The sequence below is a fragment of the Tupaia chinensis genome, unplaced genomic scaffold (assembly GCF_000334495.1).
Source record: "Tupaia chinensis unplaced genomic scaffold, TupChi_1.0 Scaffold000182_1, whole genome shotgun sequence".
Classification (NCBI taxonomy): Eukaryota; Metazoa; Chordata; class Mammalia; order Scandentia; family Tupaiidae; genus Tupaia; species Tupaia belangeri.
Window position 1 is genome coordinate 9,022,062 of NW_006159657.1, and position 24,481 is coordinate 9,046,542.

General features: G+C 42.7%; 1 protein-coding gene across 5 annotated transcripts in view; it reads left to right on the forward strand.

Moving 5' to 3' along the window:
• Positions 1-24,481, forward strand: part of TMC5 (transmembrane channel like 5) — an 89,136-nt gene that overhangs the window by 43,671 nt on the left and 20,984 nt on the right. For 4 of the 5 annotated variants that reach the window (XM_027771085.1, XM_027771086.1, XM_006146582.3 and 1 more), the window contains 9 exons: positions 153-242; positions 7,728-7,827; positions 8,342-8,429; positions 8,870-9,118; positions 15,432-15,583; positions 15,783-15,927; positions 17,194-17,349; positions 19,419-19,570; positions 22,892-22,970. In XM_027771085.1, the coding sequence (XP_027626886.1) occupies positions 153-242; positions 7,728-7,827; positions 8,342-8,429; positions 8,870-9,118; positions 15,432-15,583; positions 15,783-15,927; positions 17,194-17,349; positions 19,419-19,570; positions 22,892-22,970 (1,211 nt within the window). Of the gene's footprint in view, positions 1-152; positions 243-3,626; positions 4,186-7,727; positions 7,828-8,341; positions 8,430-8,869; positions 9,119-15,431; positions 15,584-15,782; positions 15,928-17,193; positions 17,350-19,418; positions 19,571-22,891; positions 22,971-24,481 lie in introns of those variants that run through there. The other variant, XM_006146585.2, reaches the window with a different exon arrangement.

Here is a 24,481-nt window from a genome sequence, read left to right on the forward strand (position 1 = left end):
CTGAACTTTTACCCATGTTCTTAATCTTTAATCAGTTAGAACCTCAAGAATTATTAACAATTGCTATTATTAGCACATGATAACTATTATGTGCTCAATAATATCTAGTTTGGTGGGATTTATCAGCAATATCTCCCTCTCCTTTGTTCCAGTGAACCCTGCCTATATGGATGAAAGTAGCCCTATTTATGCTTATGGAAACCCACTGCTGTCTGAAAGTGATTGGCACAAGTCACCCCAAGGTAAGGCTTAATGAACAGTGATCAAAACTCACCCTGGAGAAGAAACACATTCAAGGCAATCCAGATGTTGCCATCCCCTCATGACCTTTGGGATGGTAACTAATGCAATCTTTACTTAATTTACCATAATAGTTTCTTGTTTTTGTTTTTTTAAGACCTGCAGTTTTTATTTTTATTCCTCTCTTCTGGGTACCAAGGTTTCTTCATTAGGAATCTTCTGATTGCAAGTAACAGAAAGCCAATGCAGATGGGCATTAGCCAAAGGGAAATGTATTAGTCTGTGTGGTGGAAAGGGTGTGGGGAAACTCAAAAAACTGAAAGCGTAAATACCTTCCAGCACCTAGTCCAGTGCCTGGCACATAGTATGTATTTTAGAAATATTTGTTGGTTTAATTTTTTGAATGAGTTATAGAAATCAGAGCCCCAGAATCTGAAACCAGGGCCCAGTGCCACCTGGATGCTCCTCTTTTCTATCCACTCTCACCTCTGCTTGACACAGCTTTCCTTTAAGCTTGAATTTATTATCTCCATGACACTCAGGCCTTCTCCATGGGCCAGAGAACAGGATCACATGTACAAGAAGACTTCAAAAAGTCCGTGGAAAAATGCAATTCAAGTATAAGTTTATTTGGGTGCAAAAATTTTGAAATCTATGGGCTGGCAGGTGATGTGGTGGTTAAAGGTGCTGAATTCCCACATGGCCAACCACGGTTCAAGTCCCAGACTTGGTGACTTTCTCTCTGGTCAAATTAAATAATAATAATAATAATAATAATAATAATAATAATAACAACAACAACAACAACAACAACAACAATAGTTATTATTCCATTTATTTAATGGAATTAAATAAATAAATAATTCTTTCAAAAAATTAAAATCTATAGTTGACACATAATAGTTTCCATGAACTTGTTGAAGACCTCCCTTTATGTGCCCCCCAGCTTAGCTTAGTCTTTCTCTTTGGGTCTGTCCATCAGTGCTGGAATATCAGAGTGTTTATTCTGACCAGTTCTATTTGGGGCACATGCTCCACTAGGACCATCATTTTAACCAGAGCAGACAAGATGGGGTCACTTGTCCATTCTGTGGCTAATGTCTGTGCTGCTGGGAATGAGAGGCAGTGATCAACCTTTTTCTGAATAATCATACAATAATTATGATGGTGGAGTTTGAAAGCAATCAGACTGGGTAAAGACAGAGGCTTCAAAATGGGTAAGGAAGGTTTGACCAGAGGGTTAGGCTCCCAGTTCCACTTCTTGCTGGTTTTATGACTGTAGAAAGACTACCCTGCTGAGACTTGGTTAGGAAGCTCTGTGTGGATCACTGTGTGCAGGGAGGGAGGTCTAAGCAGAGCCAAAGCCTGAGAAAGAGAAAGGAAGCAACAGAAGAGAGGGGCTTGGGATTGCCAGAACCAAAAGGCAAGTCTGTCAACAAGAGAAAGAAGCTAATAGAATCCTTGTTATAGTAAAGCAAATTGAGGGACTCCATGACTTAAAACTGTGACTCACCTTCCAGCCTGTATGATAATTCTTGGCCCCATCCCTTAAGAGCCACCTCAAGGAGGCATACATCTTTCACAGGGGTTAGGTATTATTACCTGGAAGGGGAAACCCCGAGGATAGAAAGGCTCACACTCCCCATTTGGCTCCTGTAATTCTGAGAAAAGAGAAGTGTTTTTAAATTCCTAAGATTGCAGTTTAATCAGCACGATGTGTGGTGAATCTTTTATTTTTTTTATTTTTTATTTTTTTGGAGAGATTTTCACTGTAGGGCGCGTGTGCTCGCCAGACAGACAGAGAGAGACATAGAGACAGAAAGCGAGAAATCACCCCCCAGGGGGGATGGTCACGCCGCAATCCCTTCTCCTCCATTCTCCTCTCGGGATCTTGGGCACGCACGCACACGTGCCCGGCGTGAGTTTTAAGCCACCGGGTCCGGGACGCGAACCACGGTCGACTACGTGGGAGTCCAGCGACATAGCCATTACGCTAACTGCTGGTTCCCATGTGGTGAATCTTTTAGAAGAAGAGTTCACTTCTCTCTAGAAGTAAAAAAAATAGAGGACCCAAAGACTATCCTGGTCTTCTTTACCGTTTTGGCTTACATTGGTTCTGATTCTCAGACCACGTGCAGTTAATTGCTGGACAGCCTCATGATAAAGTATCATTTGATGGATTATGCCATGTTTGAAGAAGCTGCTGGCGCATAGTAGGCACTCACAAATATTCATTCAGTGATGACTGAATGAGTGATACATCAGCATCTCATTATAGGAAGAGGCCAGGGTGAAGTGATGAACAGCTTCTGCTTTGGATTCAATCCAACCTGGGTGTGACTCCCAGCTCTATCGCTTCCTGGTTTTGGCAAATTATCTTGTCGAGCCTCAGGTTTTTTTTTTTTTTTTTAAATATTATTAATTTACTTCTTCCATGAGTGGCAGAGAGAGAGAGAGACAGAGAGAGGCAGTATTCCCAACAAGATGTTGACTAATCACACCCACCCACAGCCAGTCCTGCATCCTGGGCACATGCGTGCCCTCTGTGCTCAGAGAGGTCTCTGCAGTCGAACCGGGAACCTTCCCACCTAGGTTAGCCTTGCAGAGCATGGTGTTTTACCACTATGCTATCATCCAGCTCCCTGTTTTGTTTTTTTAAAGTTTATTTTTTTCATGGGAGACAGAGACCAAGAGAAAAAAAAGTACCCTCAGCAGGGTCTCACATCACAACATCCCCACATTACCACCAACCTTTCTGCCAGCCATGGTCACAGGCATGTGCACTTGGTGTGTACAGGTTGACTGGGGAATCAAACCCCAGTCTTCCATGTGGCTTGTAGCATTGCAGAGTATTATACTATTGCTACAGCACCATGGCTGGACTTGAGCCTTAGTTTTTTTGTTTTTTGTTTTTTTTTTCCCTTGGGGGCAGTGTGTTTTCTAAGGTATGAAAGGGGGTTGGTTATATTAAGGGATCTTCAAAAATGTATGGAAAATTATTATTAGAAAAAAATTATACATGGAGTCCAAATTTTTAGCTGCAAATGAAGCTGGGAGAATTTCATCTGAGCAAAGGGCCCGGACTGTAATGGGATTTCTGTGGGTACCAAAAACAGAAAAGAGATATTGGGAAGCCGACAAATAGCAGTGTCCATCACTCAGTGCAGTTAGGAGATAATAATGGTATCACTGTAAACCTATCTGGATTTATATAGGTGTATAAAATTGTAAATATCAAATATAAGTTCTAGGCCAGAAACGCTACAAAAGAAAATCATGCCCTTTGATTATGAATCATCTAGAAGAATGTCTGCCTTCTGTTTCTAGAATCTCGTTGTCACTAAAGTGAAGGATTCTGTTTCTGATTTCTCACCTAGTTACCAAGACAGAGTTCTCTCCAGGGAAACCCACCCTGTCTCGAGGAGACCCCTCTCGGGGTGATGCTCGGAGTTATGTTGTGATTGTGTGGGTTGGCTTTGCTGATCTCATCCTGGCACTTAGAAAATGTGAATGGTACATATCTTTGTGACTGTCATCGCTTTTCCTCGGCTAGTCCCCACGATGCCGATGTGACTGCTGAATAAGGACCTGGGACGCTCACCTCCGTGGAGAACAAGGCTTGCAGGTGGCAGGAGATGCTGTCTGATGACCAAGCAAATGAAATCATTGTAGAGATTGAGAATGTTCCCTCTGGGGTCCCAAGCCATCTGCTCCCCAATCAGAATTTTCAAGAAAAGTCATTGGCTAACTCAAGCTTCAGCATGGTTTCATCGGTATCAGATGTTGACGTGATAGAATCTCAGATTTTCAGTAACAGGAAACACAAAAAGGGCCACAAGATCTTACGATTTTCAGCATCTTTGAATGAATCCATTTCTCAAACCCTTCGTAGCCCAGAATGCGTGGGTGTAGACTCGCCTCATACGTCCCATGAAACCATTCAAGGTAGTGAACTCTGGGTGAGAGTTAGGGAGGTAACCAAGGGGGCCTCTAGGTTGGTCACAGGGTTTTCTACTTTCAAGGCATCACGTTATGTTGAAGGTTTGGTGGATGAACATGGATGCCAGGACCATGGAAGGGATTACTTTGAAACTTCCATTAGCATGGGTTTACTGTCATCAAGCTTATTTAATGTACCTGGTGTTCCTTTTTGTCTTTCAGCTTTTTTTTTTTTTAAGTTTTTATTTATTTCTTCCATAAGTAAGAGAAACAGAGAGACAAGTGCCCCACTAAGATCTTTTTATCTCCCTAGGTTTTCACCATAGGGTACGGGTGTTCACAGGAGAGATTCAGAGAGAGACAGTGAGAGGGAAAGTGAAAAATCACCCCCCAAGGGGGGATGGCCATGCTGCAATCCCCTCTCCTCCATTTTCCTTCTGGGTTTAGGCCACACACGCACACATACCTGGCATGAGTTTCAAGCTGCCGGATCTGGGACTCCAGCTGTGGTTGGCCATGTGGGAGTCCAGCACGATGCCACCTGTGGCCCCTCCCCAGTGGGATCTCAATGCTGCAATCTATACACAGCCTCAGCCAGCCCTGGATCATGGGCACACACGTGCCCAGTGTATTCAAGGAGGGCTTTGGACATGAACCCAGAACCTTCCCATGTGGCTCAGCCTTGCAGAATATCGTGGTTTACCACTGTGCCACCGTCTGGCTCCCTGAATTTAGTTTTATTTACTCCCCACACTCAGCACCTCTGAGGTAGGCATTTCCATTTTCTTGGCGAGGAATCAGGTTCAGAGAAATTTAGTGACCTGGTAGATCTGGTACCCAAATGCAGATCAGCCTATCCCCAAGGCCGAGCCCTGTTCTGGTTTGGGCCAGTTAACCCACCCTGGTTTTAGGCAACATGGATAGGATGCCTCTTATCACCACATTCATCATGAAAGTAGGTCTTAGCTGAGGTCTCTTAGCCTCCGTTCCTGAAGCCAACAGAAATGCTGTTTTATTTTTACTTCATAATAGTCTAGGCATAAAGTCTAGCAGCTCTCAGTGATTTGGGGGAAAAGAACAAAGTATGTTCACACCAAAGTATTTTATGGGTTTAGTTCTTTTACTGAAGACAGGAGCTTCCCCTCTCATGGTGCTGTCTCCCTGCACCTCTGGGTTTTTTTCTCTCCCAGCCTTTTCTCATTTCTTCCTCTAATTTTATACCCCCTTCCTGCCCAGAAGAGACACAAATTCATCGTCTTCAATATAGTGATTTGTCTACCCTCTTTTGGAGATTCACTTTCCACCTCAACAATGTCATTAAAGTGAACACAATACACCCAGGGGCCAGAGAGTGCTGCAGTGTTAATGCTCTGGACCCACATGGGAAAGGTCCTGGGTTTGTGTCCTGAGACCTCCCTGTAAACACCAGCCATGAACTTGTGCCCATGATCTGGACTGGCTGTGACTAGGGGTGAATCATGGTGTGATGACCCTGTTTGGGGGACAGAGTCTCTCTCTCTCAGAAGAAGGAATAATTGAATAAACTTTCCTTAAAATTAAATGAACACAGTGCTTCCTCATGAGAGTTCTGGTTCTGCAGTATGACCAAGGAGCTGTCCCTGCTCCTCTGTCCCTCAGCCAGCTCCATAATGCTGTCACCCCAGCCACCTCCTGCTTGTTTTCCTTACTGTTGCAAGATGATAGTGGCAGTTTCAGACAGTACGTCTCGACATGACAATATCCAGAAAAAGAAGGATCTGTCTTTCCTTTGTGTGTTTGTTTTTGTTTTGTTTTGTTTTTACCCTTTTAAGAAGAAGGAAGAAATCTTTTCCAAGAAACTTTCAGCAGACTACCCTTCAGAGACATTGGCCAGCACTATGTCACATGCTGATGCCTAAACCAGTCCCCTGCGAAGGGATAAGACCACTGGGGTTAGTGTAGACTCATCAGGACCTGCCCCTTGTGCCTGAAGATGGGCCTGCCCATGGAAGCTCAAGGTTGTCTGAGGAAATGGCAGACTCCTAAAATCAACCGGGACTCTGCTAACAAGGGGGCAGTAACTCTGGGGGAGGTGACCCACAGCATCTGCCGTGCTGATTGAAAATGTGAATATGACGTAGAGGGAGCCGAGGAGGGAGGATGCCCAGGGAGATGGATGAGCACAGGACAATAGCTAAGAAATGTGAAGGAGGCACGTGGCTGGAACTCAGAGGGCAGAAGAACGAGGCGTGATATTTGAGGGAGAGAGAAGAGGTGGGTCCGCCAGGCATGCAGAGTCTTGTTAGCTTTGCTAATGTTTTTGTCACGGGAAAAAGAAAAACAGTGAATTGGAATGAAGTACCAACTGTAGTGTTTGCCTTGACTTTAAGCTTAATACATACGTATATCTTCTTGTTTTTATTTGTGATCTTTGGAATTCCCCAAGACAGTGCCTTGGTACCCCCCCATGGTATGGTACAAGATATATTTTTTTTAAGAATTATTTATTTTATTTTAGTGGTTGTTGTTGTTGTTATTATTATTTGATTTTACCAGAGAGACACAGAGAAAGAGAGAGAAAGGGAAAATGAGAAAGCAAGCCACCAGGTCTGGGACTCGAACTGCAGTCAGCGATGTAGAAGTCCAGCACCTTAACCACTGCATCACTTGCTGGCCCTAGTACAAAATACTTTGAGAAAGAGAGAGACCTCATTCACCTGACTTTTAAAAAAATAGTGTATTATTATAATTGCTCTATTTTAGTATTATTTACTACCGTTATTCTCTTACTGTTATTCTCTTACTGTTATTCTCTTACTGTTATTCTCTTACTAATTTATAAATTAAATTTCGTCATAGGTATGTTTGTATAGAAAAAAATATATATTAAGTTGTCAGGAAAGTCATGATGCATTTATTGCATAGAAAAACAGAAAAAATATATCATTGCTTTCTAGTGTAATATACATTTAATTCACAATATAGAGAAAGAGACTGAAAAGTTTGTAGAAAAGTGGAATTAAAGTATCAGTTTATTTTATGCAAAAAAGTTGAAATCCTTGGATCATTTCTTCACAATATGCATTTCCATGAACTTTTTGAAGACGTTTTTCCGTAGTTTGGTACTATTCACAGTTTTTGACATCTGCAGAAGGCTTAGAGCATATTCCCATGGGTAAAGGGGAACTAAACATGCTCTAACTTGAGCATCACAATTTTAAATATTGTGCTGCCATTACGGAAAAAATAGATGAGGGACCAGCAGATGGCATAATGGTTATGTCGTTGGACTCCCATGTAGTTGACCATGGTTCGAGTCCCAGATCTGGCAGCTTAAAACTCACGCAGGTGCACATGCATACGTACCCAAAAACCTGAGGATAAAATGGAGGAGAAGGGATTGCATCATGGCCATCCCCACTCGGGGGTGATTTCTTGCTTTCTCTCTCTGTATCTCCAGCAAGTGCACACACCCTATAGCAAAAATCTCTCTCTCTAAAAAAAGAAAAAAAAGAAAAAAAGAAAGAAAAAGGAAAAGGAAATTAATCTCGGTTTATTTTCTTCTGCAGGACAAAAGTTAATTGCATCTCTGATACCCATGACTTCTAGAGACAGAATTAAAGCCATCAGGAACCAGCCAAGGACCATGGAAGAGAAAAGAAACCTTAGGTATGGACCAAAGGCTTTTCTTCCTCCCCAGATTTCATAAGAACCTCAATTTTCGACTTTCGCCCTATCTCCTCCATTCTTCTCTTAGGATTTTGGGCATGTACACAGATGTGCCTGGAGTGTTTTTCAAGTTCAGACTGGGACTCAAACTATATGGTCACCCATGTGGGATCTAGTCACCTTAACCGCTATGCCATCTGCTGACCCAATTCATTAACAATTTTTTTCAAACATGTTTTTATGAAAAGGAGAGTGAGTGAGGCATTTTTGACAGATCTCCCTGTTCAGATCCTCTGCCCTGACCTCCCAGTTGGCTAGGAGCACAGGTCACACTCCTGTGCTCCACTTGTTAAGGTCGATCTGGGAACCAAACTGCAGGACTCCCTCCTGGCCCCAGCATTGCCCAGCGTCACCCTACCACCCATCACCAACCATGGTTGGGCCTTGGTAACTATTTTTGGAATAGAAAAATGATAACTTTGGTGTCTCTCACTTGTCCTGCTGTCCCCCACAGGAAAATAGTTGAGAAGGAGAAGAGTAAACAGTCACCGGGTACCCATGAGCTCAACTGCTGCGCTCAGTGTGTGAGCTCTGTTTCGCTGGTAAGTCAGCCTTTACCACGGTCGGGAAGATGGGCACAGCAACTGGCTGAAAACGGAGGGAGAGTGAGTGTCGAAGGGGACTAATGGGAAGAAGAACCAAACTTTAGGGCTATTCCACTGCCTGAGCCATCGGGTCAGTGTAGATGTGGGGAAACGAGATGGGATGAGGTCTAAGACATGTGGAGATGGCAGCCCAGCTTGGCCACTGGGAGTGTCCCTTGGTCAATAGCAAGCCTGGAAGGGTAATAGTCACACTTACCTCAGAGGGTGGTTGTGAGGATTCAGCAAGATAACCTTTGTACACACACTTAGCATGGCGCCTGGCACATTCTAACGCTGTAGCAATGGTGTGCATTTAGTTGCCATGGCACCTGCTCAGTCGATGTGTGTGGAGTGACCATCAAGTCACCTGCTTTGCATCCTGGCTCCCTGGCTCCTAGGTTTACCGAAGGTCCAAGAACAGCCTGTCGGAAATCCTTAGTTCCATCAGCCTGTGGCAGAAGACACTCAAGGTCATTGGGGGCAAGTTCGGAACCAGTGTCCTCTCCTATTTCAACTTCCTGAGGTGGCTTTTAAAGTTCAACATTTTCTCGTTCATCTTGAACTTCAGCTTCATCATAATCCCTCAGTTTACCGTGGCTGAAAAGAACACCCTCTCATTCACTGGCTTGGAGTTTTTCACAGGGGCGGTAAGTCCTGCATTTCCTGACCACACGTTCACCCCCTCAGAAACCCAGGGACATACTTTGGCCTTCACCTGCCCAGATTGCTCATTTCGTCTGGGGGCAACTGATGGGAAAGTGGGTACTTAAAATGTTTTCCCCCACAAAGTAACGTATATACAACAGAGAGAATTTCTCTCTCCAGAGGTAACCACCATGAATAGCTTGCATTGCTGTCCACATCCCTTTTTCCACACATGTGGTCACACCTATGCGTGAACACAGGCATTTTTTTCTTTTCTTTCTTTCCTTATGGAATGATAAATTGTTCATTACATATGCTCTAGAATTTGCTTTCTCTCACCTAACAATATGAAGGTACTTTAAAAGCCTTGTGGACTGGGGCCAGCAGGTGGCATGGCGGGTAAGGCACTAGATTCCTCATGGCTTGAGTCCTAGACCTGGTGGCTTGCTATTTCACTTTCCCTCTCTCTCTCTTTCTCTCTCTGGTGAGCACATGTGGGCTATGGCAAGCTTAAAAATAATAATAAATTAAATAAATAATTTTTTAAAAATGCAGTGGACAAATGGAATTAAAATTTGAGTTTATTTTTATACAAAAACTTTGAAATGTGTGCACAGTTGTTTCATAATATACATTTTCCATGAACATTTTGAAGCCCTCACAAATACAGTGGACATTTTCTCATGTTTGTATCCATGGATCTACATTTTCTTTCTTTTTAAAAGTTTTTGGAAATAATTATTTATTTAATTTAATTTATTATTATTATTTTAAAATTTGCTATAGGGCACATGAACTCACTAGAGAGAGATAGAGAGAGGGAGGGAATGTGAAAAAGCAAACCACCAGGTCTGGGACTTGAACCATGATCAGCCATGTGGGAGTCCAGCACCCCAACCACCGTGCCACCTGCTGTCCCCCTTTTTTATATTTATTTCTATGAAATTCAGTGCTCATTTTGAACAATTCATATTATAGACAAGAACTAAGAAGAGATTTGTTTCACCTTTCTTCCTTGGTCTAACTCCCGTCTTTGGGTGTGTCTTAGTCTGCTCTCCCGTGGCTAACATCTGAACACTCCGGTCTCAGTGATTTATAAAGAATCAAAGTTTATTCAGCTTCTGGTTTGGGAGGTCCAAGGTCAAAGAGCTGTACCTGGTGAGGGTCTTCTTGCTAGTGGAGGGGTTCTTTGCAACGTCCAAAGGTGGGACGGGGCAGCACATGCCAGGAAGTGCTTGAGTGAGCATGAGTGCATCTCTGCGTCTCCGTACAGGGTTCAATCATGGAGAGCCCTGCCCTGATGACCCTATTTTATCCTAATCTCCTCCCAAAAGCTCCATCCATCTCAACACCTCAGATGGATTAAATTTCACCCTCTTAATCCCATTACAAAGGCAATTCTGTTGCCAACATATGAACTTAGGGAGGGGGACACATTTAAACCATTGCAGGGTATACCTTTGTAGACTGTTTTTCTTTTTAAAGAATTATTTAATTGTATTCATTATTATTATTTTTTTAACTTGCTGTAGAGCACGTGCACTTACCAGAGAGACCCAGTGTGTGGGGGGATAAAGTGAGAGAGCAAGCTGCCAGGTCTGAGACTTGAACCACAGCTGGCCATGTGGGAGTCTTGTGCCTTAACTATCACACCACCTGCTGGCCCTATAGGTTGTTTTTTGTTCCTATATGAACATAGATAAATAGTTAGATGGATGACAGACACACAGGTACATGTTGGGTTGTCAGAAAAGTCATGACGTATTTTTTTTTCTATGCAAAAATGCGTCATGACTTTTCTTTAAAGAATTTTTAAATTTTGGGACCAGCAGTTAGCATAATGGCTATGTCGCTGGACTTCCATGTAGCTGACCACGGTTTGAGTCCCAGACCTGGTGGCTTCAACTCACGCTAGGCACATGTGCACGTGTGCCCAAGATCCCGAGAGGAGAGTGGAGGAGAAGGGATTGCAGCGTGGCCATCCCCTCCTGGGGGGTGATTTCTCACTTTCTGTTTCTCTGTCTCTCTCTGTCTTTCTGGCGAGTGCATGCAACCTATAGCAAAAACCTCTCAAAAAAAAAAAAAAGAATGTTTAAATTTTTAACTTTCTTATTTATTTATTTATTTAAATTTGACCAGAGAGAGAGGGGAAAGAAGGAGTAATTGAGAAAGCAAGCTGCCAGGTCTGGAACTCAAACTGCGGTCGACCATGTGGGAGTCCAGCAGCCTTAACCACCAGGCCACCTGCCAGGCCCCAACATGACTTTTTTGACAACCCAATATTCTTTATAAGAAAAAAAAATAGAGAATAGAATTGTACTATGAGTCTTTTTTATGACTACTTTTGCTTCACTCTATATCTCAGACATTTTTTATGAATCCACATTACTCTGTTTAACAGAAACCATAATGTATTTATCCAGCTCCCTATGGAAAACAAGGAAGTCACAAGACAGGGTGTGCATTCTCAAAGAGCTTTTTTCTGCCATCGAGATTCTGTTACAGCAGAAATCCACAAACTACAGCTGAGGGTCAAATCCAGCTTACCACTTGGTTTTGCACCACCTGTGTACTGAGATTGTTTTGTACATTTGTAAGAAGTTGAAAAAGAATCAAAGGTGGGAACCAGCAGTTAGCATAATGGCTATGTCGCTGGACTCCCACGTAGTCAACCGCAGTTCGCATCCCGGACCCAGTGGCTTAAAACTCACGCCAGGTATGTGTGTATGCCCAAGATCCCGAGAGGAGAATGGAGGAGAAGCGATTGCGGTGTGACCATCCCCCCTGGAGGGTGATTTCTCGCTTTCTATCTCTATGTCTCTGTCTGTCTGGTGAGCGCACATGCCATATAGCGAAAAAAAACTCTCCAAAAAAAAATAAATAAAAAGAATCAAAGGAAGGATAACATTTTGTGAAGCTGAAAATTACATGAAATTTTAATTTTGGTGCCCATAAATAAAGCTCTTTTGGAACACGGCCACACCCATTCATTTTTGTGATGTCTGGCTGTTTTCATGCTATGACAGCAGGGTTGATTGAATAGCTGCCATGGTGGCAGCCATATGGCCTGCGAAACTGAAGACATTTACTCTCTAGCTCTTACCAGAATAAGTTTGACAGCCCTTACAGTAGAACATTCAAAGAAATGTCCTTCCATTTGTCTAAAAAAAAAAAAAAAAAAAAAAAAAAAAGATTTATATAATTATTTCCAGGAAAAAGAGGAGAGAGAGAGGCCACCTCCAAAGGAGCCCTTTTGCCACACTCCACCCCCAGTCCCAGCCAGCCACATACATGGCCAGCATGCTCAAGAAGACCAGGGCAGCAGCCCAGGAAGCCCTGCATATGGTCCAGTTACGTCACTAGTATGCCACCGCCTGGCCCTGTTTTTTCTTTTCTCCTTTCTGTTAAGAAAACACTTTTGGGGTAGATGAATTAAGATGAAATTTTTGTGTAAACTTCATCATTGTCTTCTTTTTTAACTGTGCATATGCTTCATTTTGGTATGTAGGAAACAATTTATTACAAAATATTTTAAACAAAAAAATCAAAAGTATAATGAGCACTCACATAACCCTATATAGATTTTAAGTTGTCCTATTTGTTTTATCTTATTATTTTTAGAAACATTTTCAATTATTGGGTTCTCGGAAACATCACAGTGCATTTTTGGGGTAGAAAAAATACATTGTGACTTTTCCGACAACCCAATAAATTGCAGACACTAGAACATTTCACTGTGAAATTCTTCTACATGCATCTTTGAAAAAGGACACTTTTCTGCAGTCGCAATACCTTTATCACACTGTAGGAGTGAAAAGATTCCCCTTTCCTCTTCATCACGAAGGGCACAGCTGACACCCCTACAACAAAAGACAGACTAATAAAAAGAAAGCCTAACAAATCCATTTTACCAAAGTTTTACGAGACACAGGAAATGAAGACCCAAAGCCCCATTTTTATGCTTAGATGCAGTGAAGAGTGGACAGCCATGTAGAAATGTGATTGACCAAAAGAGAATGATCTGATGGCAGAGAATGAGTGGGAAACGCAGTCAGGCCAGTGTGCTTGGGTTCTTGGCCTCTCCACAGACCTTCCTTTCTCTTAGTATCCACCTTCACAAGAGGTAGGTCAGAGGATGTCTGTATGACCAGCTCCTGCACAGAAAGACAGGGGAAGGTCAGAGCGATATTTCTAGTTCTCACAGCTGGCTTTGGGGAGTGAGGTTCTGGTTTTTATGATCCAACTTTGGTAAAGAGAGATTCTAGTTTCTATGGCCTGTGTTGAGGGAAGAAAGAGAGCAGGATATGGAGGGTGGGAGATAGGAGACCTTGCATCTGAGGTCCTTCCATGTGCTTCAGTTTGGAGTATGCAGCAGGCCGAAGTATACTTTAGGGATCATTTCCTGAGCTCCAATAACACCTAACAACATTAAAAATGTGTATCATCCCAAATCCAAACTGTATTCAATTTCCCAAAAAATGTCTTTGGTAGCTTGCTTGTTCAAACCAGGAGCCAACCAAAGACTGGACTTTGCATTCCAGTTTTTTCCTTTTCCCTTAAACCTCCATTAATCTAGAATAATCCCCACAGCCCTAACCCCCTGTTTTTCTTGACATAGCTTGTTACAGAAACTGGGCCAGTATCCTATAGATTCTAGTACTCCATCTTCTGAGATTGTCTGATTACTTCTTCATGGTCTTTCTGGTTTGTTTCTCTGGTTCCTTTTTTTTTTTCCTTTTAAACTGAAGTGGAAAATGAAGGACTTGACTTATTTCTTATGAAATGATTTGACCATAATACTTTCCAGGTGACAGAGGTACATAATACCTGACTGTCCTGCTTTTACGATGTTTCTTTCCCTTGGTCAGTGAGTCCAGATGGTGATTACTGGATCCCTCCATTGTACAGTTACATTGGTTGAGATTCCTGTCCAACTCTGAGAGTCTGGTAATCAGAATGTCTATTTTCAGTGGCCTCAGTCGCCCCTTTCCTGGCAAACTATTGGATTGTTGGGAAAGTCATGTGTGGGAAGCTGCACACCAGCGAGTCTGCCGAGGTTTCTCAGAGGGCAAACAATTACCATGATTGGTTCCCTTCCAAAAACCTGACCTTCGAAACCTTGCTCTGATTGGCCACTAGAATCCCTCAAATTTGCATATCCGGCACCTCATGATTGGTCCAAAAGCAACCAATCATAACCCACCGTTAACAACCAATCAGGGCCTACTGTTTACAACCAATCACAGTCCTCCGTTTACAACCAATCACGACCCACCGTTTACAACCCACCAGAGTGTATATAACCATGATGCCTGGCCCACAGTAGCCAGACGACACAGACAACCGAGAAGACGACACAGACGACCGAGAAGACGACGACCAGGAAGACGACAACTGAAGAGCCTGAAGAGCTGAAACACCGCGCAGTCTCCAGACGACCCTGAAGATCCTGAAGAGCTGACACTGCATCGTCTCCAGACGAACTGGGAGACCCTGAAGAGCTGTAACACTACATCGTCTCCAGACGACCCTGAAGAGTTGTGACACCGTGTCGTCTCGTTCGGCTGTCCCCCCCGGGTCGGGACAGTCATGATGCGTTGTTGCATAGAAAAACAAAAAAATATGTCATGACTTTCCTGATGGCCTAATAAATGTCTAAACTGACTGGCCTAAACTTTTTTTTTCCTTTGGAGAGATTTTTGCTATAGGGTGCGTGCACTCACCAGAAAGACAGAGAGAGAGACAGAAAGCGAGAAATCACCCTCCACGGGGGGTGGCCACCCCACAATCCCTTCTCTTCCATTCTCCTCTCAAGATCTTGGGCATTGGGAACCAGCAGTTAGTGTAATGGCTATGTTGCTGGACTCCCACGTAGTCAACTGCGGTTCGCGTCCCGGACCCATTGGCTTGAAATTCATGCCGGGCGCGTGTGCGCCCGCGCCCAAGATCCTGAGAGGAGAATGGAGGAGAAGGGATTGCGGCATGACCATCCCCCCTGGGGGGGTGATTTCTCACTTTCTGTCTCTCTGTCTGTCTGGCGAGCGCACGCGCCCTATAGCAAAAACCTCTCAAAAAAAAAAAAGAAAAAAGAGATCTTGGGCATGCGCGCACACACAACCGGTGTGAATTTAAGCCACTGGGTCCAGGACTTGAACCGTGGTCCACTACATGGGAACCTAGCGACATAGCCATTTTGCTAACTGCTGGTCCCATGGCACAAACTTCCTGCAGACAGAAGAGGTCAACTCTCTTAGCCATAATCATGACCTTTTTCTCAGAAGAGCCTCCTGACCTAGGGTTTATTGTTCCTTTCAGGGTTATTTTAGGGACACAGTGATGTACTACGGCTTCTACACCAATTCCACAATCCAGCACGGGGACAACATGGCATCCTACAACATGCAACTGGCCTACATATTCACAATCGGAGCATGCTTGATCACCTGCTTTTTCAGCTTGCTCTTCAGGTATAAAGTATCCACAGTACCTGATTCTAAGGTTCATTTTAGATTTGGGCAAAATGCAAGAAACTCAGGGAGGGGGCTTGGGGCTAACTCTTCCATGTTGTCTTTGTTGTGAATGATAGTACTGTCTTTTGTTCAATCCCTGCATTCACTAATGCCTGTTATAATAACCCTTAGATGTTTTGGTTTCTACCTTCTCTAGCATGGCCAGGTATTTCCGGAATAACTTCATTAACCCCCACATTTACTCCAGAGGGATTGCTAAACTCATCTTTTGCTGGGACTTCACTGTCACTCATGAAAAAGCTGTGAAACTAAAACAGAAGAATCTTAGCACTGAGATAAGGGTAAGACGAGCTCACATACCCATCTTCCTAAGGTAGTCTCCTTCCTTCCTGCAGTACATCTGTAACTTTCCTTAAAGAAATTATTTTTCTGTTATTCATAGGATTGGCAGAAATTTTTTAAATATTCAAGGTGCCTAGTATTGGTGATGGTATAGGGAAGTAGACATTTTCATACAATATAGTGGCTTTGTAATTGGTACAACTTTACTGGAGGCCAATTTACCAGTTTATATCAAAATGATAAGTGTACACACTTCTTAATCCCACAGTTTGAGGTTTAAAATTTTCCTAGAGCAATGGTTTTCAACCGATAACAATTTTGCCCTCAGAAGTTTTCTTAGTCTGCTCTAGTGTTGCTTACAGAAATAGCTGAGACTGGGTGATATATAAATAGAGGTTTATTTGACTCATGATTCTGGTAGCTGGAAAGTCCAAAGGCATTACAAAATGGCAGAGCACAGAACTCTGAGCAGAGCATTGGATAGTATGGCCTATATCCATGTGGTCTCTACGTACCACGAGTCCTCCCTTATAAATACATGAGGACTCAACCACAGGGGCCTCCCTATAACCACCCTTTCACTGATCTCTTCACCAGAACCCCATCTTTAACACCATAATTAGATCATGTTTCTGCTCCCTCAATTCCATTACAAAGGCTCAACACATGAATTTTGGGGGCCATATTCAAACAGGGGACATTTGGCAACCTCTGGAAACGATTTTGGTTGTTAAAACTGGGGAGAGGGAGCTACTGGCATCAAGTGGATAGAGCCCAGGCATGCTGCTTAGCATCCTGCAACACTCAAGATGGCTACTGCCCCAAATGCCTATAGTGTGGAGGTTGAGAAAGCTTGGTTGATGGAAACAAACTTACTCAAGAGAAAGAACAAGCAGAATTTATGCAGAAAGGAGCTTTTGCCAAGAACGTTGCAGATGTTAACTTCTTCCTCAGTGAGAGTACCCCAGCCTGATTCAAGATAGAGCTCTGTGACCTCAAGGTACTTTCCTCAAGGACATGCTTCTAACCTGTTAGTCCCACTGTTCCTCTAAGATTCAAATGGAGTTTTACATGGTGATGGGGGGGGGGGTCCTGGCCCTTCAAGATCCTGCCATGGATCTCCCATGCTCCATGTGCATCACAAGCTTTCCTCTCTCTCTCACCTGTGGATCTGGACTGGATTTGTGTCTCTGGGTGTGGCAAATTTTCCTTTGGGATTGGTGAGGAAGGATCTGTGGGTTGACTTGACTTTCTTGCATTTATAGGAGAACCTGTCAGAGATCCGCCAGGAGAACACCAAGTTGACTTTCAATCAACAGCTGATCCGCTTGTCTGCCCACATAGCAGCTTGGGTTGTCTCTACTGGAGTGGCAGCTGCCTGCTGTGTAGCTGTTTATTACCTGGCTGAGTACAACTCAGAGGTAACCTGAGAGGCAAGAACCCCAAGGTCCAGAGCAGAGAACCAGGTGTAGGAATGGATGTTGGAATGGAGCATGGTGTAGACAGAGCCTACTACTCAAGTGTGGTCGGCAGTATCAGCACCAGCAGGAAGTCTGCTAAACAAATGCAGAACCTCCCGTCCTTCCTCTGACCCATAGATTTAGAGCCTGCATCCTAACTAGACCCCCAGGTAGTGCGTGTGTGTTTTATAGCAGGAGCAGCTCTTGCTAGTGAGAGATGGAACTTCAGCTGCAGACCTGGGGTCAAGCTCTTGTTTCTTCCTCCCTGTCATTCTCTCTGATGCCTCCCAGTCACACAGCACAGATGCTCAGTTTGTGTTGTGAGCTGATGGACTCTGGCTGGTGATTTCATCTCTCCAAGCCCCTGTTTCCTCATATGTGAAATGAAAATAATCCTAGCTGGTTTTGTAGGTGTGTGGTTAAGGACGAGAGAAAAGTTATGGGGAGGGTCTGCCCAGTGCCCAGTAGCATGGGTGATGAAGGATTGTCATGCCGTGGGCTCTGAGCCTAATTAGCTAGGTGGCCTGGGTAAACTACTGTTTGTCTATAGGTTTTCAATTTCTCCTCTGGATAATGGGGCTAAATTTTTGCTGGCCTCTAGAATTATGGTACAGTTTGGTCTATTGACATCACTTTCTCACTTTCTTTAATGACTTCCCTTTACCTGCCATATAAGATCTATCCTCTACTGTATCATTAATAGATCTTTTATGATTCAATCGTTGCCCCCATCTCTGATCTCAGCACCTCACAACGAGTCATATCCCACATTGGCAATACCAGATGGCATGGCCATAGTTTCCTTAACACACTGGCTTTCTTCATCTCTAGGTGGGATACCTGCAGTTCATTCTCCACTCACTATTTTTCTTGTTCCTGGCAAGCTACTCCTTTTCCTCTATATCGTAGTGTGGGTGTCACCTCCCCCAGGAAGCCTTCTCTGACCACCACCACCCTCACTAGGCTGAGTCAGGGGGTCCTGACCCCGCAGGCTTCCCTTATGCACTTGTCATATGCAGCACTGAGCAAACCTGTTTATGCATCTGTTTATTCCTGGCACCTAGCCTACCTGGTACCCAGTAGATGCTCAGCCAAGTGGATGAATGAATGAGTGAGAAGTCGGCAAAACAAACAAAGTAGACTGTGGGATTATATAACCCCAAGGGCTTGCCATTCGCCATAGGAAGGTCTCATTTAATTCTTCCAGTGTCTCTTTGGGTTCTGTGATAATGTCTCCAGGCTACAGTTGGGGCAAAGTGGCTCAGAGAAACTAAACACCTGGTCCCAGACCTTGCAGCTTATAAGTATGAGGAAGGGAGGCAGCACTCGAGCTCAGTCACCTGGACTCTTAAGATAGTGCCCAAAATGCTAGTGGTGCTTTTGATCAAGTCGTCCAGAGGTAGATGAGGGTGGGGCCAGGCCTTGGGAGTGAGACGCTAAGGCATCAGACAGACCCACTGGTCTCCCTTCCCACGGGTCTTAAGGAGGCCTGGTGGGGGCAGCCCAGTCCCCACTCCAAGCCAATGCCAGGGCGCTGCATCCCACCAGAGGGAAGGGGAGCTCTCCTACCTTGTATGGGTTAGCAAAGATGTCCCTTTCCCCTAAGTCAGTGCTCAAGGACAGGCACTGGCAACCGTGAACAAGGACATAGGAGAGAGGAGAAACCCACAGTGATCGGTGACCGATACCCTGTGCTGTGGCTTCAGTGGACTCAAGCTCCCTGGGTCCAGCAATAACAGAGCACATCCTCACAGCCCAGGCATCTTGGTAAAGAAATCAAAGTCACAGAATGACTGAGCTCAGGCCCCTGAGTCAGACACTCCCTTGCTGGGTGACCCTGGGGAAGTATCTTTGTTTTTCTGAGCCTCAGTTTGCTTGGCCCAGGGTAAGTTCTACAATAAATAAATTATAGCCTAACAGGTAACCCTACGGAGCTACTTCTGGGGTTTTCCCACTAAGGGGTCAGTTGAGAGGGGCAGAGTGGGATCCAGTACAGTCAGCATCTCAGATCTCTCATCCCTCCCTTGCAGTTCCTGAAGACACACAAGAACCCGGGGGCGGTGCTGTTACTGCCTTTCCTCGTGTCCTGCATCAACCTGGCTGTGCCACGCGTCTACTCCATGTTCAGGCTGGTGGAGAGGTATGAGATGCCACGGCACGAAGTCTACGTCCTCCTGGTCCGGTAGGTCTGTCTGTCGCACGATTTCCTTGGAGGGAAGTGGGGTGGAGGCTAGGGGTGAGGAAGGGTTCATGCTCAAGTATCAAAATTCTGTTCTCCAGAAGAAAAGTCTCCAGAGTAGCGTATATTCACGTGGTGCAGGTGAATAGCCACACAATCTTAAACCCCAAGAAATCACAGCTATTGAATACAAATGCCTGCTGCTCAAAGTAATGGCTTACCTTCCCCAAATGCTACCAGCCTGAGGATGAGCGTCGTTCTGAAGTATGAGTTGTACAGGTGGGCAGGCAGCACACTGCACAACATTCCTGTCTGAGGAGTTGTACTGGACTGAAATCATCCTGTGTTCCCGTTCATCAAACCATGAGCCCTGGTACCTACTGCACTTTTGTAATCCAGCCACCCAAATAGAGGTGGGGCACGTGCTGTTGGCAGCTCATCGGCTCAGAGGGAGTGCCTCTGTGACTCCTACAAAGGCACCGTAGGTAGTAGAGATGACCCCAGGGCATTGACACACAAAGCCTGGAACTACCCAAGTCTTGTCTGCATAGCATCTTCCTGGCTAGTTCCCTGACTGGTTCCTGGTTGTGGCAGTGTCTATAACAATAGGTAGACTGAGCTTCTTCTCTGGTCAGTTCCAGAGCCCTTGCCTTATCACGGCCTCCGAAATGGAGCTCCTGGCCAGCTCTTCATCTTCACTTTCTATCTCTCTCCTTCTTGATCACTGCCTTCCTCCCTCACTGGCCTTGTAAGTGTTCACAAACTTGACCAACTCTATACGGGTTGAGTATCCCTGATCAGAAATACTTGGGACCAGAAATATTTCAGACTTCAGGATTTTTCAGATTTCAGAATATTCATGATGAGATATCTGGGGGGGCAGTCTAAATAAATTTATTATGTTGTATATGCACCTATACCCATGATTGCAACATTTTCATGGTGACTGGTAACATCAGGTCAGGTGTGGGATTTTCCACTATCATGTCAGTGTTCCAAAAGTTCGAAATTAGGGATGCTCAACCTGTACCCATCTCTGGGTTTTTGCATGGGCTGTCCCTTACTTCCTCTCTTCTACCTCCCCTCCCTCCCTCCCTGCTTTTCTTCCTTCCTTCTTTCTGCCAGAGAGCACATGTGTGCACATCACAAGGAGAGATAGTGCCTCCCAAGGGGGTCAGTCATGCCAATCTTTCTTTCCTCCACTTGCCCATCCCATTAGGATCCTGTGCACGTTGAAACCTGCCTGGAGAAAGCACATTGCCACGGGCTGGGATTTGAACTGTGGTCATGAGGGGTCCAGCTCTCTCTGCACAGTGCACTGGCTGTTCTTTCTGCTTGGAATGGTCTTCCCATAGACAGCCACATGGCTTGTTTCCTGACTTTATTCTGGCTTCTGGTCAAACATCGTCTCGGATAGCTCTTCTCTGACCACCCTACTAAAAATAATGACTGCTGGCTACCTTTCTCTCTTGCCTTGTCCTTCTCTTACCATGCCCTGACATTTTTATTTATTTGTTGTCTTCTTCCTCTTGAGTTTACGAAGGAACCTTTGCCTTGTTTACAATGCCTGGAGCATATTAGGTACTCAAGAATAACTGATGAGTAAGTGAATGAGCAAATCAATCAATGACATCCAACTCCTGTTATGAAAACTCCAACCAAAGTGGGTGCCTATACTTTCATCCCACCCACTGGTCTAGGGTGCTACTTTCTTAGGTACACATAGAAGGGGAAATATTAGGTCTCACCATCAGCTCTAACTTTGCATATTGGTTCTGAGGGGCATAAAATACAGTTTACTTGATGATGGAGTTGTAAAGGTTAAGGGGATGATTCAATACAGGGCTTAACAGAGTATCTTGGGTTAGTAGTACCTAATGACTATTTAATTTTTTTCATTTATTATTATTATTATTATTATTATTATTATTATTATTATTATTATTATTATTATTATTATTATTATTATTATTATTATTATTATTATTATTATTATTATTATTATTATTATTATTATTATTATTATTATTATTATTATTATTATTATTATTATTATTATTATTATTATTATTATTATTATTATTATTATTATTATTATTATTATTATTATTATTATTATTATTATTATTATTATTATTATTATTATTATTATTATTATTATTATTATTATTATTATTATTATTATTATTATTATTATTATTATTATTATTATTATTATTATTATTATTATTATTATTATTATTATTATTATTATTATTATTATTATTATTATTATTATTATTATTATTATTATTATTATTATTATTATTATTATTATTATTATTATTATTATTATTATTATTATTATTATTATTATTATTATTATTATTATTATTATTATTATTATTATTATTATTATTATTATTATTATTATTATTATTATTATTATTATTATTATTATTATTATTATTATTATTATTATTATTATTATTATTATTATTATTATTATTATTATTATTATTATTATTATTATTATTATTATTATTATTATTATTATTATTATTATTATTATTATTATTATTATTATTATTATTATTATTATTATTATTATTATTATTATTATTATTATTATTATTATTATTATTATTATTATTATTATTATTATTATTATTATTATTATTATTATTATTATTATTATTATTTTTAATTTGATGAGAGAGAGAGAGAGAAAAGCAAAGAGAGAAAGCAAGCTACCAGGTCTGAGACTCAAACTGTGGTCAGCCACGTGGGAATCTAGTGTCTTAAACACCATGCCACCTGCCGGCCTCCCTAAAGACAATTTTAATATATGTACTATTGTAAATGAAAGTGAAATCAGATAGTTTGAAGATACAATAAAAGAGTGTATTGGTCAGAATAATTTATGTTATGCTGTAGTAACAAACATCCCCCACACATGTACACAGGCACAAATGTCAGAGGCTTAGGAACACAAAGGTTTCTTATGCTACATTTTGCACTGTGGATTGGCAGGGAGTTCTGCTCATGTTAGTCACTGAAGGATCCAAGCTGAGATCAGTGACCATCTTGAACACTGCTGATTGCCTTTCTACAAGGAAGACAATAGGCCTAGAGGGCCTTACACTGGCATTGAGTGCCCCAGCTTAGAAGTGACACACATCACTTCTGCTCACAATCTACTCACTGGAACTAGCCACATGGCCCTACCCACCACAAGAGAGCAAGAATTTCTGTCCTACCGTGTGCCCAAAAGGAAATAATAGCAAATAGCACTAAAGACTGCCTTGGAAGGTAATGACAGTTGTTTTCTCTTCTGTTGTTTAGAAACATCTTTCTGAAAATATCAATTATTGGAATTCTTTGTTACTATTGGCTCAACATTGTGGCCCTGTCTGGTGAAGAGGTGAGATATCCTTGCTATTCTGCCTTAAGTTTGGTTTCTTAGTCTTTGATCACCAAGGAGGAAGTAAGCTTCTCAAAAGCTATCCTGTCCCCTACTGAGTCCTAACCTCTTGTGGGAAGATAACAGAAGCTGATCTGGAAGACAACATTAGGCAAGAGTGGTCTCAAAAATAGCTCAGGAAGACCTTATTCAAACACTACTTAGGTCATTTACAGTGTCACTTGATCTCTTTAAACTTCAGTTTACTTATACATAAAATGAGGTTTAAACAATATCTTGTGTAGGGTAGATATAGTGTCCAGCAGATGGTGGGCATGCTATTACACCCACCTATATATCGATGGTAGGAATTTTAGTTTTGGACAAGACCTTTTTTGGTCTTTGATATTTCATTTTTTTCCCTCTAACATAGGCTGGGCCTTACTGATCTGTAAGCATGCAGATGCTAGTAATAACAGTTATACCCTCACCCTGATCATTCCTGACCTGATCCCCAGCTCTGACAGTGGTGTCTCTGTGGACTCGGGAACAAGCCAGCCTCTCTAGCTTTCTCACTGGGGTGCCTCTGCCCCCAACTACTGGTTACCCATGAGAATGATGCACCTCCACATTATACAGTCATCCTTTGTTGATGGCCTTCCTGAGCACTTAGGTAGCTAGTATGTTCTGCAGTCAGGAAAACAGGACCCTCTTTCTGTCACCTTTGTTCCTGGGCCCCCCAAATAGCATGGCTATGTCCAGACTCAAATCATCTACATGAACATAGCACCTTTGACTTCTCTTTCTAATTATCAAAGAGGTTCAAAAGCAGCCCTGCAAGTTAGGCTAGTTAAAATAGATACCATGTTATTCTTCCATCCATCCATCCATTCTTCTCCCACCTATCCCTTCTACTCACCCACCTACCATCTATACATCCATTCACCCATCTTTCGACCCTTGTGTATATCTAGTCATGCACACATCTAATCATCCATCCATCCATCCATCCATCCTTGGGATGTGCACCCAGAACTTCCTTCTCCTCCTTTATCTAAACATAAAAGTTCCTAGCCTATCAGCTCATAACATTGACTTTTTGCAGAGGTTACTGAGCACTAGTTTCATAAACTGACTAATTAAAACTTTCAGTTTACAATTGTCTGTAAAATCTCTAGGCCACATTCTTTTCTTTTCTGATTTCAAAAGGTTTTTGCCTTTGGGCATGTGCACTTGTGTGCTTGCCAAGAGAGAATGAGAGAGAAAGTGAGAGATCACCCCCTGGGGGGATAGCCATGCCACTTTGCCTTCTCCTCCATTTTCCTCCCGGGATCTTGGGCACGCAAACACACACACCTAGCATGAGTTTCAAGCCACTAGGTCTGGTACTCGAACCGCAGTCGGTCATGTGGGAGTCCAACAATATAACTGCTACACCATCTGCTGTTCCCATGGCCACATTTTAATCAAGTGGATACTAGTGGATTTTCCATAAGGTCAATAAACATTGACCTTAGACATTGACATCTCCT